The sequence below is a fragment of the Arachis ipaensis genome, chromosome B08 (assembly GCF_000816755.2).
Source record: "Arachis ipaensis cultivar K30076 chromosome B08, Araip1.1, whole genome shotgun sequence".
In the NCBI taxonomy this organism is placed as follows: Eukaryota; Viridiplantae; Streptophyta; class Magnoliopsida; order Fabales; family Fabaceae; genus Arachis; species Arachis ipaensis.
In genome coordinates, this window is record NC_029792.2 from 12,392,253 (window position 1) to 12,409,246 (window position 16,994).

Sequence of the window (16,994 nt, forward strand, 5' to 3'; positions counted from 1 at the left end):
GAAATTAGTTAAACAAATTTGTTATTTTTGGGTTTTTTTTTTTGATTCAGCACAAGCGCACAAGCCTATATATTGGATTTTGCTATATATTTAAGTATTTTTATCAATTAAATCTAATTAAATTGGTCTGAATTCAACAAAAATAACTCACACAATAAGTGCATGAATTAGACACTAATTTTTTTTTGTGTTCTTTCTTCTTCACGTGTTTTCTCATCATCATCATTTTTTATTACTGTTGGTGTCACTGTATTTTTTTGCAGCATTATATATTTTAGCTTCTTTCTTTAATTTTTTTCTTCTTTTCTTTTTATTTTTGTTCTTGTTAAAAGAGTAAAATAAGAAGAATTATAAGAAGGTAAAATAAGAAAAAAAAATAAAAGAAAAAGAAGATGATGATAATGATGACGAAGAATAAGAGAATGAGGAGTTTTGAGTTATGCATAATTTATCATAGAATAGTACCGAAATTTTTTAACTATCACAACAAATTTCTTAATTTTGATACCGAAATTTCTTAATAATGACATAAGTTCTTGTTAAAAAGGTTAAATAAGAATTATGAGAATGTGAAATAAGAAAAAAAAATGATTATGATAATAATGATGATGAGAGTGTTAGAAAATAGACTTTTAAAATAATATTTTAGTTATTTTTAAATATAAATAAAATTTTGTAAATAAATAAATTAAAATAATTAATATTAGAACGAATTTATTATGAATCATGTCAGATACTATTTTTAAAGATTTATTACTATTCTATTCTTAAGTGGAATGATTTCCACGAAAATTTTTTAGAATTATACGTAAATCACATCAAAAACACCATTCATACTAATATTTTTAGAATATTTAGAGCAACACAATTTCGTTCTTCTTCTTAATTAATTTTATTGCAAACAAAACTTGCTAATATAAATAAATGCTTAGGTTGTCTTGTGATTACAGAGAACATGAAAGATGGAGATGAGAGATAAAAAATTTTGTGTATTATTAATTTATTATTGTGTTACCGAACAAAAACATATGTGTAGTGTTTGCTTGCTTTCTTTTATAATCTTTTAAATTGAATCCATCATCACTGCCATTCATAATTGTGAATTAATTTGCCAACTAATGCATTCACTAATTACTTCAACGTTTAGATTCTTCATTTGTAAGAATAAGGTCCATTAGCACATCTCTTGATTTCTTTTGAGTATAAATATCCAGACACTAATATATAAAGACTTTTATATTTACTAGAGTATCCTATCCGAAATTAAGTTCGAAACATAACAACACAAGTATATAACAAAGAGGAGGAGGAAAAAAAATTTTAAATTGTATAAAATTTATTTAAAAAATAGTATAAAATTTTTTTAGTTATGATATGAAAATTTTTTTAACTAATTTCTTTTATTATTAAATTAAGGTTTAATTACTCTATTAGTCCCTATAGTTTCGTGAAATTTTCAATTAGGTCCCTATATTTTTTTTAATTGAGTTCCTACACTAAATTTTTTTTTTTCAATTAAATCCTTCTTAGTAGTAATTGGCTTAATTTTATAGGGACCCAACTAAAAAAAAAAAGAATTGGTATAGATACCTAAATAAAAGGAAAAAAAAAGTGTAGGGACCCAATTAAAAAAAAAAATTGTGCAAGAACTCAATTAAAAGGAAAAAAAGTATAGGGACCTAATTGAAATTTTTGTGAAACTATAAGAAATAACAGAATAATTAAACTTTAAATTAAATAAGTGGTATTAAATTTGAGAGATCTAGTTATATATTCTTATGTCATTTAAACTAATATATAAAATATTTACTCATTTTTTTATTATTTGTAATAATTTGTTGTATTTTTTTAATTCAAAACACATTTAAACATATTTTGTTAGTTGAAATGAATCGATTTTGAACTTGTGATGAGTAAATAGTCAAATTAATCCTTAAAAAATTACTCGTTTTTTAAATTGGTCTCCCAAATTTTTTTTTAATCAAATTCGTTCTTTAAAGATTTTAAATTAGTCATGTTAGTTCTTCCATAATTTCTTTTATTGATGGTGTCAAAATTTACTAATGTGGCACGTTAAGTGACACCTCAACATATACCTAGAAATTTTAATTGATTATTAACATGATTAATTTATAAAATTAGATCAAATTAACTTCAAATTAAGAGATTTCAATGTCTCAAGTTCTCCCATCAATTAGGTTTTGATTTGATCTAATATAATTTCATAAACTTATTATATTAATAGTCAATTAAAATTCTTAAGTGTATATTGGAGTGTCACTTAACATGTCATATTAACAAATTTTGACACCATCAACAATGAAAGTGATGGAAGAATTAACATGACTAATTTAAAATCTTTAAATAACAAATTTGATTAAAAAATTTTTTCGAAAACTATTTAAAAAATAAATGATGTTTCAGAAACGAATTTGATCATTTACCCAACTTGTGATCTTTTAAATATTTGTGTCATCCATAAAAAATTTTGGTGTCATTTACAAAATTTTTTTTGTATTATTCATAATTTTTTTTATGTCATTTATAACTAAATGATATATTTTTGTTATCGTTAAACTAATTATATAGTTTAAAATAGTTATTTGCTTATTAGATTTGGTGGTAATGCATTATGTAAAAATTAAAAATGGTGTATTATAATTTTCACAATAAAATCTCATATATAAGTGATACCTAATTAAAAATCAACATAAAACTCTTTCACTTGTTTTTATCCACGACCAGAATATAAAACACTCTCCATTTAATTATATCATAGAAAAAATTAAAAACAGTGGTTATTATTCCTTTGTCGGATTCATCAGCATAAATGAATATGGATATTATTATTAGGTGACCACTCTCCACTCATAATCGGAATTATGTATTGCATTGGTGCTGATAATTGTTTATTGGTCACTAATTGATTGATGTAATTATTGCACACATGCATACATATAAAATGGCGCGGCAATTCTAAATGATCATATCATAGCATCATTTGTTTTCTCTCCTATATTTGGATAAGTTGCAAACCACTTTTCTTTTAAGTGCGCGCCTTTTTTTCTTATCCCTAACCTCAAACTTTTCCGTCACAGCATTCCCCATTTCCCCCTTAATTTCTTGGATTTATATATATCTTTTCTGACTTAACTTTTAATTTTTTTTTACTTCAATCTGATATACTAAAAAAATAATTTATTGTGTATCTAAATTCTATTTAAGAGATTGTTAACAAAAATATATTATTGTATGTATAAAATAATATTTAAACTCTTAATATTTACTTAAGCAAATTAATAAATTAACTACTAAAACAAACTAAATTAATTATCTTTTAAATTTTAATATTAAAAAATATAATTTATTTTCAATTTTTTATAAAAAAATTTAAAAAAATATAATTAAATTTGATAAAAATAATAAAAAATAAAAAATATATTATATTTTTTGATATAATATCTTTATTAATATTTTATTTATTAAATATAATTTTATGTTTTTATATTTTTTTTAGTATTGTGTATCTATAAATAAACGCAATCTAAAAGATGTAACAAGTCTTTACTACGTGATCTCTCTATAATTAATATCGACGTTTATTTGTGGTTTTTATTGTATAAAGAATTTTTTCTTTTGTTTTGACAAGGTTATATTATCAATTATTGTTGGGAGAAATCTAGAAAAAATCCAAGACAAATTATTTGATTAACACAGAGGCAATATTTTAAGGGCGATGTTTTAAACCTCAACCATTCTAATTTATAAGCTTAATATTTAAAGTTAGGTTAACGTTCTTAATATATATATCTTTCATGAAGTCAAATGATCTAACCTTTTTTTTCGTTTAATTACTCTATCGTTCTCTATGGTTTCATCGAATTTTTAATTAGGTTTCTATATTTTTTTTTTCAATTAGATCCCTATACCATATTAGATTTTGTAACTAAGTTCCTACCATGACAAAAATATTAAAATTAACAGAATATTCTGTTAAATTATATAAAATATTTAGTCAAATATTAGGCATATTTATTTTACTTAACAAAATATTCCGTTAATCCAACATTTTTATCACGGTATAGAAATTTAATTAAAAAATATATATATATATAAATATAATTAAAAATTTAATAAAATTATAAAAACTCACCGAATAATTAAACTTTTTTTTTCAATACTCAACTAGTCTTTCACATGATGCAGTTCACATTCTTATAAGGGGAACAAAAAAACGGGGAATTCAAGTCCTCTTTTTTATCCATACAATTGAAGCATCTTTTTCACTTCTACGTTGTCCTTTGGAAAATTGCCATATAAATGATGACAAACTCGCTAGAATTCAAGAAAAAATGGGAGGGAGTTGAAGCTTGGTGGTTTAATTTCGATAGGGTCCCATCCATTTATCTAAATATTTTTTGTCTCCTACAATAATAATAGTATAAGATAAGGATCAAAATAAAGCAGTGTCGTCAAAGCGTAAGAATAAATATGTTGAAATGCTTGAGCCACGAGGCTTTGGATATGCCCCACAAAGTGCTTGCCTTTGCGAAGAGGTAATGTAATCAACCGCGCATTCACAATATTTCAATTCACAAAAAGAAACAGAAAAAAAAAAAAGAAGAAGAAAATTTTGGGAAAAAACTAGCAGATTAAGAACGATGATGGTGCAACTTTAATTTGAAGCAAGGTACCACGGGAACGTACATTTATTAAATCAGTGCAATTATTTATTCTTCAAATATTATTTTGAGTCCTGCTAAGGAGCCAATAAAATATTTGTATAATATGTACAATGGGTTATATGAATTAAAAAATAAACATTACTTATATTATCTAGAATAATAACCATCCAAATACTAAGAATAATAAACATCTCATCCCAAAAGCTTAAGCTGATTTTGGGGTTCACGAAACAATATTTTACAAATATTTTGTAAAAAATATNNNNGGAGAGGGAAAGGAAAAAGGGGAAGGGAAAGGAGGGATGGCGCCGGCGAAGGGGAGCTTTCTGCTTCTGCTTGAGTTTTAGCTTCTGCTTCTGTGACTGCTGCGTCGCCGGGAAGGGGAGCCCGACGCGAGGAGGGCGGCGCGCGAAGGAGAGAGAGGGATCTGAGGCTGAGTTGGGTTCCTACCACCACCGATCTGTCCAGCCGCCGTCGCTTCGTCGCCCACGAGCTGCTGGTGGTTCTACTTCGGCTTCTGCATCTGCTTCTTTTTCTACATCTGCTTCTTCTTCTTGTTTCGGCTTTTGCTCCTTGCTTTGGCCTCTACTTTCTGTTTGAGTTTCTGCTTCTACTTCTTATGCTTTTGTGACTGCTTCTACTTCTACTTTTAATTCTGATTTTGATTTATTATTTTCTGATTTTATTGTTGTTGTGTGTTAATTTGGTTGTTGAATTTATTGAATTTGTGTTAATTTGTTGATTTGTTGAATTTCTGATTCCTTGATTTGTTAAATTTGTGTTGATTTCATTGATGTTGTTATTCTTGATGGTGGAGGTGCTGGTGGTGGTGGTGCAGGTAAAGGTACTGGTGGTGGTGGAGGGTATTTTTGTCTGAAAAAAAGTTAAAAGGACGATTTTAATACGAAAAAAATATTAAGGATGATTCTAAATCAAAAAATTACGTTGAGAACAATTTCGATTCTGACTCTCAACATTAAGGACCAAAACAATACTTATCTCTAAAAAAAATGATACAAATATATTGTTTCTCCAAATAAAATAGATGGGATATAACTCATATAAGGTTCAAGAAAGATAGGTACACATACATTTTGTAAGGTACATGCATGTTTATGTTTGTGGATGAGAAGAAACTAAAAGACATGAATGTAAAACAATAAAAATATAAAAGTATTTAACATGAATGTAGATGTACAAATGAAATAAAGAAGAAAAAATACGTACGAATTGTGGTTGTTTTGCTTTACAAGTAAAAAATAAGTTTTATATTTTTAAAATTAAAAAAAAGTTATAATTCACAAATTAAAAGGTTAAATTTGTGATTTTATATGAAAAAAAATCACTAAATTTTATACATTGTTAAAAAACACTACTACAAATTCAATATTAAAATTAAAAACTCGCGAATTGTTGGGGTATCCATTATCCATTATGCATCAATGATCAATGATCAATCAATCTACCCTCGAGGATAAAGTTTCTACACAATTCCTAGCTTCCCACCCCTGAAATGACGTGGACCCACATACAAGCGAGTAACAACAACTTCTATAAAAACCTATGCACATGTTCTTGTCAATTAGCTAGGCTATACTACGTCAATGTACCCCTTTTTAATTATAATATTTTTCTATTATAATAAAGTAATAGAGATAATACTTAAAATCGTCCCTGAAAGATATTTCGATCTCCATTTTTATCTTCGAAAGATAAAGTTAATCAAAATCGTCCCCGAAAGATACACGACTTGGTCACGTTAGTCCTTCCGTCAGTTGGATGATGACGTGGCAAGTGATGCCACGTGTCACGATATGATTGGTTGACATGTCAGATCAGTGACACGTAGCATGCCACGTGTCACTTGACATGTAAAAAAGTTATTTTTAATCAAAATAGTCCTTGAAAGTTCAGACGTAAGTCATTTTCATCCCTAAAATTTTAAAAAATAATCAAATTAGTCCTTATATAATTTTTTTATTTTTTCTTGATAATATTAAATTTGAAATATTTTTTGATACTACTAATTTTAATAGAAATATAATTGACAAACAAAAAATTAGTAATGGTATCTTTTCTTCTTAAAAATTTTGTCAATAAAATTATCTCTCTCCTTTAAATCTTCTCAAAATCTCTCTTATTATTTTCTATTCTAAAACATTTTTCTTACATTATCACATTTTGCTAGAATATATATATACTCAAAATTGAAATGTATGTATTTATTAACCTAAACAAAATTATATGCTCAAAATCAAAATTTATGTATTAAAAGAAAAATTATATAATCTATCTCAAACATATGAAACACACAAAATATTAAATATTTTTAACTATATGAAAGTATTAAAGAAAATATTAATCTGGTCATAATATATATTCGTTACCAGCGTTAATATCTTAGTTGTCAAATTATTTTGGTTTGAGTCAAATAGATCTATTAAGAGATCCAAATCTTTTCTTTTTTCTTTAAATATTTACAAGAAACAAATATAAAATTGCACAAACGAAATTATTAAACTAATTACGTGATTATCAAATCTAAATTTATAAGTGATGTTATTCAAGGGTCAAAGGAGTGTCATTTTAATGAATTTGAAAAGAAATTCAATTTTTCTTAAAACTTTCTAAATTTAATTAGTTTCATTTTATAATTGTGAAAGATTATATAATTTTTGTGTGTTTTATATGTTTGAGATAGATTATATAATTTTTCTTTTAATACATAAATTTTGATTTTGAGCATATAATTTTGTTTAGGTTAATAAATACATACATTTTAATTTTGAGTATATATATATTCTAGCAAAATATGATAATGTAAGAAAAAGGTTTTAGAATAGAAAAGAATAAGAGAGATTTTGAAAAGATTTAAAAGAGAGAGATAATTTTATTGACAAAATTTTTAAGAAGAAAAGATACTGTTACGATGGGTAATCGGAGATTAATGGGTTAGATGGTATTGGTTGGCCCAAACATATGAAAGAGGAGACCTGCAAGTGGGTTGACACCTTGGGGCCTCCGTCCGACTTGTTCGTGAGAAGTGAGGGGGGTGGTACCTGCAAAGACACTCCGATGCCAAAGTCAGCAAAGGGAGCAAAACAGGTCTAGAGAGTATTGGGCCTTAGAGATACCTGAGGAGTGTCAGGGTATTTATAGTAGTGATCCAATAACCACCGTTGGAGTAGTGCCACCTTTTTAGGTGGATAACCGTCCCTTTATCTTAGGGAGGTTAAGATATGGCTCCTGGAAGTGGTTAGAGAGATTCTAGGGGCAGTTATCCTCTTGAGGGAGGGTTTATCTGCCAGCTAATACTCGTACCGACTTCTTTAGAGCAAGTCGTGAAGATAGCCGACTTCGTGGTATCTGGTCAGTGTAGTGAAAGGCTCAACTCTTTTGGGTTGGGCCTTTTTTCTTGGATCCTGAGCCTTAGTGTTGGGTCAGGGTATGAACAGATACCATTACTAATTTTTTGTTTGTCAATTACATTTCTATTAAAATTAGTAGTATTAAAAAATATTTCAAATTTAGTATTAACTAGAAAAAATTAAAAAAATTATATAAGGACTAATTTGATTATTTTTTAAAATTTTAGGGATGAAAATGACTTACGTCTGAACTTTCAAGGACTATTTTAATTAAAAATAACTTTTTTACATGTCAAGTGACACGTGGCGTAACACGTGTCACTGATCTAACACGTCAACCAATTATATTGTGACACGTCATCATCCAACTGACGGAAGGACTAACGTGACCAAATCGTGTATTTTTCGGAGACGATTTTGATTAACTTTATCTTTCGATGACAAAAATGGAGATTGGGGTATCTTTCTGGAACGATTTTGAGTATTAACTCTAAAGTAATATCATATTTAGGCATAAAATTATAATAATAATAATAATAATAATAATAATAATATGCATATTTAGATAAAACAATTTGTCCAATTTAAAAGCATAACTAAGGAAAAAAATCCATCCTATAAAGATACTCTGTATATGCTTTTATATTATTGTGGATGACAACCTGATTGTTAATTTAATTAGATGGGCAATATAAAACATTCTCACAAACAAGGAACTAAGCTAGTAGGATTTTGCATACTCACAAATCATTCAACTTTAGGCTTTGTTATTTGAGATTGGGATTAAATATTATATTTGTTTGTCAACGAATTATAACTCAAATATCATCGTTTTTCTATACTCTCTTAAAGATTACGGGCTCCAATTTTACTTCTAACTTTAAAAAAAAAATCACTTTCATATCCTGCATTTCACCACCGCAACACCACCCCTAATTAGAATAACACATAAGAAATCTCTGCATAGCAATACAATACGATACACAAGAGGAGCGAAATGCTACATGCTCCATCTCCATAAATCCAGTGTGAAGAAGAAAATTAAGATAATAATCCACTGCCTACAAGGTCAGATCCTGAGGGAAGATCCCAAGATGAAAGCAGCGACAACCGTAAAGATAGCGGCGACAACAGAGGTGGCTGGGAGCCGACACATCAGTGGCGTGAGCAGCGCCGATGATGGCGACTAACACTACCATTGTGGCCATGACTGCGAGCTTAGTGGAAACCATTGACAGTCTTTCTTTTTTAGAGTTTAAATTTAGACCATTGATTATGAGAAGAGATTAAAAATATTATTGCAGCGAAGCTAAGTTTGAAGGGAAAGAACCGTATTCAGTGCTTGAAAGTGAGGCTAATTCAATTTAATTAAGCTATTTATTGAAATTGAGGCTAAGTCTCTTTTCTAAACTCAATAGTAGAGCGTGATAATACTCCACCAACCACCAATGAACTAAATAACAACAAAATCATACACTACTTACTGGATAAAATAAAGAAAGAGATCAAGAATCTAGGAGTTTACCCTAGCTATATGACATTTATTCCAATCTTCAAGCCCTTAAAGAACTTAGACGAATATATTCCAAAGCTATATATCTTTCCGAAGGATAAAAATAATGATTAATCAATCAATTCACCTCGGCTTAATTATTATTAGGACCGCCGCCGTTTATTTTGTAAACGTTGTTGGTAAGAGATCACAAAGTTACTTCACAATGATAATCAATCTATCCCCGAAAATTACATTAATTAATTAATTTCTTAAATCTTAATTCTCATATGAAACTTGTTTTCTTGTCCACTTAATTAAAAGGGATAGACTCTCAATTGATAGACTAATTAAAACGTCTTTAAAATTTCATGGTATAGATATTAAAATCGCTTATTATTCTAATAGACAGTCTAGAAGTTCAATCTCCCATCAATAATAAGTTATGGGAGTGGATCCAAGACTTACACTGCACGCTTCAAAAATACAAATAAAAAAATCGCTTAACTTTCACAAGACAGAGAGCTAGGAGCCCTCAGACTAACTTGGTAAAAATTATTTGGTTTAATAGGCTAAATTGATCTTTCAAAATTGTTTGATGGACTAAAATGAGGTCCCTCCTCACTTATACTTTTGTAAAATGTGTTATTAACATCTTTTACAAATAAAAAATATCTATAAAACAAACCAAAGAGTGTGTATGAATCATTACCCTTAAAAAAAGAGCAAGTAGAGATAGGCAGAGTATATAAGCTGGGATAAATTCAAGTCCTGGTATATATGGTAACTTTATTCGGTGTATCGCTTTTAAGAGCTTGTTTGGATTATTAAAAACAACTATTTTCTTTAATTTTTTCTTGACCAATAGCTATTTTTTGGAACTTCTAATGATTATAACTATAGAAGTTATAATTATATATTTCAAAGTAGTTATATTTTTTGCAAAACTAACTTTAAATATTAGATAATATAAATAATCTTCCCGCACATTTTTATAACAATTTTATCGTATAAAAGCATTTTTTAAAAATCTAACATACTTAAGGACTAATGTTTTTAGATAGTTACGTTATTATGAATTATATAAAAATGAATAACTACTAAAGTAAATGTAATTTTTCAACTTTCCAAAACATGTCCAATCTTATGGAATCTGTGAAATATTTCTTTCCATCATTCCGTGGTGACGGTGAACTGAAACAATGAACTTGACCATGATTTCAAGGATAAGTTTAGGTTAGAGTCAAAGTGGATGATGCCCATATTGCTATCCAGATACGACTATGACTAATATAAAACAAAGCATGTGCCAGCCGTGGAGCTTTATTAGTCTCTTTCCTTATCTCTTCTTGATCTGANCGAATAATTATTTTTTATAGCTGATTTTAATCTACAGTTACCAACTTACCATGATTGTTGTGAAAAAGGGACGGGGAAGAAATGCCGTTCCAAGTTCCAACTACTAGCATTCCTACCTAGTTCTCCTTCATAGAAATTTTTATGCAAGGGGAAAAAATAAAGAAAAGTGCTACTATGATTCTATCAAGGTTTTGTAGACGTGTTTTTTAAAGAATCAAATTAAATTTTTTTAAGGGAATAAAATTACAAGTGTCTAATATATTGATGCATCAATAATTTTAATGTCTTTTACTTTTTAGCATTCTGGTTAACAAAATCTTTTATAATATCTCAAGTAGTTTCTTTAGCATCAAGAGAAACTTGTGTTACTTACTTCCTCTCCGATAAAAGAGAAAATGAAAGAGCAAGGAAAGTCTCTACAACACTTCTAGCAAAACAATACATATAAGGAGTTATTAATTATGAAGGAATAACAAGTGGGAAGTATATAAAAGGAGCGTTTTCGGTAAGAGTGATTTGAAATAGGAAATGCAAAGCCAAAATTTTTAATTAAAGTGCTTGGGTAATGGGTATACAAGAATTTTACAACCCGCCACTTTGACATTTTCGATCCTTTCTCCGTTAAAGTTTTTATTACACGAAAAAACAAAATTACTCTCCCTGTGCATTAGATTCTTGAGTCCACATTGAATTATCATGTTTGATAAGAAGAAAAAAATATCATTATTGAAAATGTAATAGCTTGATAGACAGAGCCCCTAACAACCACAAAATTTGGATACTATAATAATGCTAGACAGAGTGCTTAAATTCATTATTATCCCATTAACCAAATATCAAAATTTAATTAATATTACTCTAGATCATGATCTATAGTTTTTACTTTTTTGTTCAGTATTCAGTTCAATAATACTAAGTTATTTATGAAATGAGTGAGGATCTCACACACACACGCAGGAGACAAAACAAGGGGTCATTATTCTAAATTCTAAACCTGCTGTCTATATTGATCGCCATGGAAAGAGAAATTAGCCAATCAGGCATCCACATCATCCTCTGCAGATGATTGATTGATTGTGAAGAAGGGGAAATGGGAGAAAAGATGATGGGCGGCTTTCATTCAAATTGAAGTAGCTGAGAACCAAACCAAATCCCATAGCCATAGCCAACCCTGAACCCTCCATCGTCCTCAATCTCAACCTCTCTGGAAGAGTAGAAGTATACAGAGACATACATACACATACACGAATCGTAATCACGTGGGTCTCCATGCCCCGACAAAAGCCAACTACACCACACCAGTACCCATTAATAGCAACCCTGTATATTTCTACATAGTGTACCATTACCATATACTACTATCCAATCTCACCCACTTTGCCCTTTCTCTCTCTGAATTTGGATCTTGGGTAAGTGCCAGAAAAGCCACCCACAAACTAACAATGATAAACTCATTACCTACTCAGCTTAAAAATCCAATATTTTTCGAATTTTAACAGAACCCAACACGCCCAATTAACCCATACAGCTTAAAAATCCAATCCTTTTTTTTCCCCGTCAATTTTCACAAAAATTCCTTTCCGTTCGGGGGCAAAAGAATACACAAGTTTAGAGGAGGAAAATAATACCTGTGTCGATGGCCGGAACCGGCGAAACGACGATGACCCACTTACCGCCGGAGATCTTGACGAACGTGTTCTCCGCCGTTTCGGACACGCGCACCCGCAACGCGATGTCGCTGGTGTGCCAGAGCTTCCGCTGCTTAGAACGCCGCACGCGCACCTCCCTCACGCTCCGAGGCAACGCGCGTGACCTCCATATCCTCCCAACTTGCTTCCGCTACGTCACCGACCTCGACCTCTCCCTGGTCTCGCCGTGGGGCCACGCGCTCTTCGCCGCCTCCACCAGCCACCAATCAGACCCGCAGCAACAAGCCATCGAGCTCCGGAACGCGTTCCCGCGCGTGACCTCACTCACGCTCTACGCGCGCTCCCCAGTGACCCTTCACCTCCTCCTCCTCGTCCCTTGGCCTGACCTCCGCCACGTGAAGCTTGTCAGGTGGCACGTGCGCCCGCCGGCATCGCAGCCGGGTACTGACTTCGCCGACCTCTTTCACCGTTGCCGGTCACTCACCTCCCTCGACCTCTCCTCCTTCTACCATTGGCCGGAGGACCTCCCTCCGGTTCTCGCCGCAAACCCCATAACCGCCGCGTCGATGCGGCGGCTCAACCTGCTCACGACATCTTTCACTGAAGGTTTCAAATCGCACGAAATTCAGCAGATCACGGCGTGGTGCCCTAATCTAGAGCACCTTCTCTTGGCTTGCACGTTCGATGCGAGGTACCTTGGTTACGTCGGCGACGAAACCCTAACTGCCATAGCTTCTAATTGCCCCAAATTGACGCTTCTTCACCTCGGCGATACCGCGTCGTTGTCGAATCGGCGAGGGAATCCTAATGATTCAGGGTTCAGTGACGAGGATGCTAGGATCAGCAGAGCGACCATGGTGGAGTTTTTCTCGGGTTTGCCATTACTTGAAGAATTGGTGCTAGACGTTTGTAAAAATGTCCGAGAGAGTTGTTTTGCTTTGGAAGTGTTGAATTCCAAGTGCCCAAGGTTGAGGACTTTGGGGTTGAGGCAGTTCCATGGGATTTGCTTGGCTATTGGGTCGCAGCTTGATGGGGTTGCTTTGTGTCAAGGATTGCAGTCTCTGAGTGTTGCGAACTGCGGGGATTTGAATGATATGGGTTTGATTGAGATTGGTAGAGGGTGTTCGAGGCTTGTGAAGTTCCATGTGCAGGGTTGCAAGCTCATCACAGAGAAGGGGTTGAGGACTCTGACTTGTTTGCTAAGAAAGACCTTGGTTGATGTGAAGGTCTCTTGCTGCCTCAACCTTGAGACTTTCGCAGCACTGAGGGCGTTGGAGCCCATAAGAGACCGCATTGAGAGGCTTCATGTGGATTGTGTGTGGAACGGGATGAAGGAAAGTGATGATGGCCTTGGCCAGAGTTTGCTCAATTTCGACCTCAACAAGTTGGAGGACGAGCAGTGTTTTGGTCAGGACTTTGCAAGCATGGATTCGGAAGGGACAAGCCAGAATAAGAGGCAGAGGTGCAGCTATTCGCCGCCACCAGAGGAGGTTGAGATTGATGATTCCCTAATGCAAAGCAATGGGAATGGTTACTGGGGAACCAGCTGGGACAAGCTGAAGTATCTCTCGCTTTGGATTGGAGTTGGTGATATGCTATCGCCATTGCCAATGGCAGGGTTGGAGGATTGCCCTAGCTTGGAGGAGATTAGGATAAGGGTGGAAGGAGATTGCAGGGGCAAGCCGAAACCGTCCGAGACTGAATTCGGCTTGAGCATTCTAGCTTGCTATCCTAATTTATCCAAGATGCAGCTGGATTGTGGTGACACAAGAGGTTACGCGCTGACTGCGCCGTCTGGGCAGATGGATTTGAGCCTGTGGGAAAGGTTCTTCCTGAATGGGATTGGCACTTTGAGTCTGGATGAGCTTGATTACTGGCCACCACAAGATGAAGATGTCAACCAGAGGAGTCTCTCCCTCCCAGCTGCAGGCTTGCTGCAAGAATGTTACACACTGAGAAAATTATTTATTCACGGTACCGCTCATGAGCATTTCATGAATTTTTTCCTTAAGATACCAAATCTCAGGGACGTGCAGCTGAGGGAAGATTATTATCCTGCCCCCGAGAGTGACATGAGTACGGAAATGAGGGTTGGTTCATGCAGCCGCTTTGAATATGCATTGAATAGGCGCCAAATTAGTGATTGAACTGTGATACTTCGTGATGTGACCATAAATAGAAACAAAAGAGTTGTTAACATAGATCATGCCACGATTTTGGCTTATATCTTTTGCTTCGCCCTCTATTTTTATTTTCCCCCCTTTTTGTTATCTGTAACAGTGCGACACTTGTGTCCAATTATAGAGAATAAAAAACTACTATATTCTGGGAATTTTAAAGGGGTTAGTTCTTTTCGTTGCACACGGAAAATGCAAGAGGGGGATAAGTAACAAAAAAGAGAGTTTGAAGCACAGGTGTACAACATAACAAGAGCTTCCATTCATATTTTCACCTGTTCTGAGAAGGGGGGAAAAGTAACAAAAAAGAACAAAGAAAAAACAAAATTCACAATAATCCACAACATTCAGCCGATAACACAATTGTAAAGCCTCTACCCGTGTTCTATGTACAAAAGGCATAAGATTGCATCAGCACATTGAGTACTCGATGTCCAACAAGCGTGAAAGAATCTCCTCACAACTTGGCCGTTCATGTGACTCTGCCCAACAGTCTGTAACAAAATAAAGTAGAATATTTTAAGGTTTTAGTTCATCGATCAAGAAGTGATTTCTATATAAAAGTAACATACGAACCTGAAATCAGCCTGCCTAGGGGGCCTTCAGGAATCTCCAATCTAGAACCCTCGTTAGCAACCGAATAAACCACCTGTCATCAGAGAAAAAATAGTCTCAGTACGAACGCTTCCAATTTTTGGGCACAAGTTTTCAATCCAGAAACAAAACAATCATTATGCAAAATGAGTATGTCATCCGTCTGAATATACCCTCTCAGGTGGTACACCTTCCCATGGTCTGCTCAAGGTACAGAGCTCCCAAATTATCACCCCAAGGCTAAAGATATCACATTTTTCGGTGAACGGTTCATTTCGGATGAGTTCAGGGGCCATCCATTCCGGAGTTCCAGCGGATGAGGGATCTTGCATGGGAGATTCTGTCATTATTCTTGAAAGCCCAAAATCACATATCTTGACGGTCCAATGCTTGTTCACTAGACAGTTTGCACTTTTCAGATCACGGTGAACAATCTTCATACGGTGAATGCACATCAACCCTCTATACACATAACCAATGAGTTCACATCAATGTTAACACAAATAAATGAAACTTGATATGATCTATAGGAAGATGACGAAGCAGTAATTGATGTGTGTAATGCATATTTAGCATAAATGATAGTGAAGATATAAATCACGATAACACTTGCCTACATATGTCACGCAACATCTTTAATCTTCGCCGCCAGCTAAGCTTTTTGTTTTGACCACTCAAATGTATCAAGTAATACAATGATCCCATCTCCATGTATTCCGTAACCATTGACAGATGAGGAGGCTTGGTGCAAGCACCGAGAAATAAGATAACTGCACAAAGTTTCACCACTATATAAATAACAGCAAGCAATAAGATTCATTAAACAATTTAAGAACAATTTAGTTTGCCTTGCATTGATTGCCATATCTAGAAGACATGTGCAAGATCAGTTGATGAAAGCCATAACTATAAGAGGAACTAGTTTGGATGTTGGAGAATACCATTAGGATGTCGGAGCCGGCTTGAACCAGAATAAAAGAGAAACAGAGTCAGCAAATGTTTGGTACACCAGAAAAAAATTGACAAATAGCATATTGAAGGCAAGAAACCTGAGAATTGAAATCTCATTGCAAAAGTCTTCCATGTTCTCAGCAGTTAAATCTTGCTCCAGGAAAACCTTGATTGCAACATCTGTGCCATTCCATATGCCACGGAAGACTTCCCCAAAAAACCCTGGAAAAAGAAAAACTACATTGATGGCCAAGCAAGCAACTATTTCTTCACTGAGCTTTGCTATATACAACAGTAGATTTTCACGAAATTCCAAATAAAGCCACTATTGCTTTATTTCAGTTACACAAATAAAAATGAAGGCAGAGATCAAAAGAATCTGGATGTCGATAACGTATTATTGAAAGCAATTCATGTAATAGATCACACATCATAATGAACCAATGGGCTTATTTCAATCATGATATATATAAGAGTACAGTGGCATCATTTAATTCATATAGCCGACCCCTTCTATTGGTAATGGCTTTGTCGTTGGAGGTGATATCTTATTCAAGAATTTACTTTAAAAATCAAAGGTATTATGATAGAATGTAAATTCCTTGTATGCTAAGACTCTAATTTTGATTCTTTCTCTAAGAATTCCATCAGCTGGATTTCGTTTATCAAATGCCAAAACAATGACATTGAATTGCACTACACAGATAATAGATTGTATA

General features: G+C 33.1%; 2 protein-coding genes across 2 annotated transcripts in view; one reads left to right on the forward strand and one right to left on the reverse strand.

Annotated features, from left to right (window-relative positions):
- LOC107612251 (F-box/LRR-repeat MAX2 homolog A) lies at positions 11,710-14,885 on the forward strand. The gene has a single exon (XM_016314048.2). The coding sequence runs from the start codon at positions 12,541-12,543 to the stop codon at positions 14,698-14,700; it is 2,160 nt and encodes a 719-aa protein (XP_016169534.1). The 5' UTR covers positions 11,710-12,540; the 3' UTR covers positions 14,701-14,885.
- LOC107612252 (serine/threonine-protein kinase EDR1) overlaps positions 14,971-16,994 on the reverse strand; it is an 11,906-nt gene continuing 9,882 nt past the window's right edge. The window contains exons 12-17 of the mRNA XM_016314049.2: positions 16,374-16,500; positions 16,266-16,285; positions 15,938-16,094; positions 15,498-15,786; positions 15,307-15,379; positions 14,971-15,224 (exon numbers count right to left, since the gene is read on the reverse strand). Coding sequence (XP_016169535.1) covers positions 15,142-15,224; positions 15,307-15,379; positions 15,498-15,786; positions 15,938-16,094; positions 16,266-16,285; positions 16,374-16,500 — 749 coding nt within the window. The 3' untranslated portion in view covers positions 14,971-15,141. The remainder of the gene's footprint in view (positions 15,225-15,306; positions 15,380-15,497; positions 15,787-15,937; positions 16,095-16,265; positions 16,286-16,373; positions 16,501-16,994) is intronic.

Coding starts and splice junctions, on each gene's coding strand:
- LOC107612251 (XM_016314048.2), top strand. CDS start 12,541: ATGGCCGGAACCGGCGAAACGACGATGACCCACTTACCGCCGGAGATC.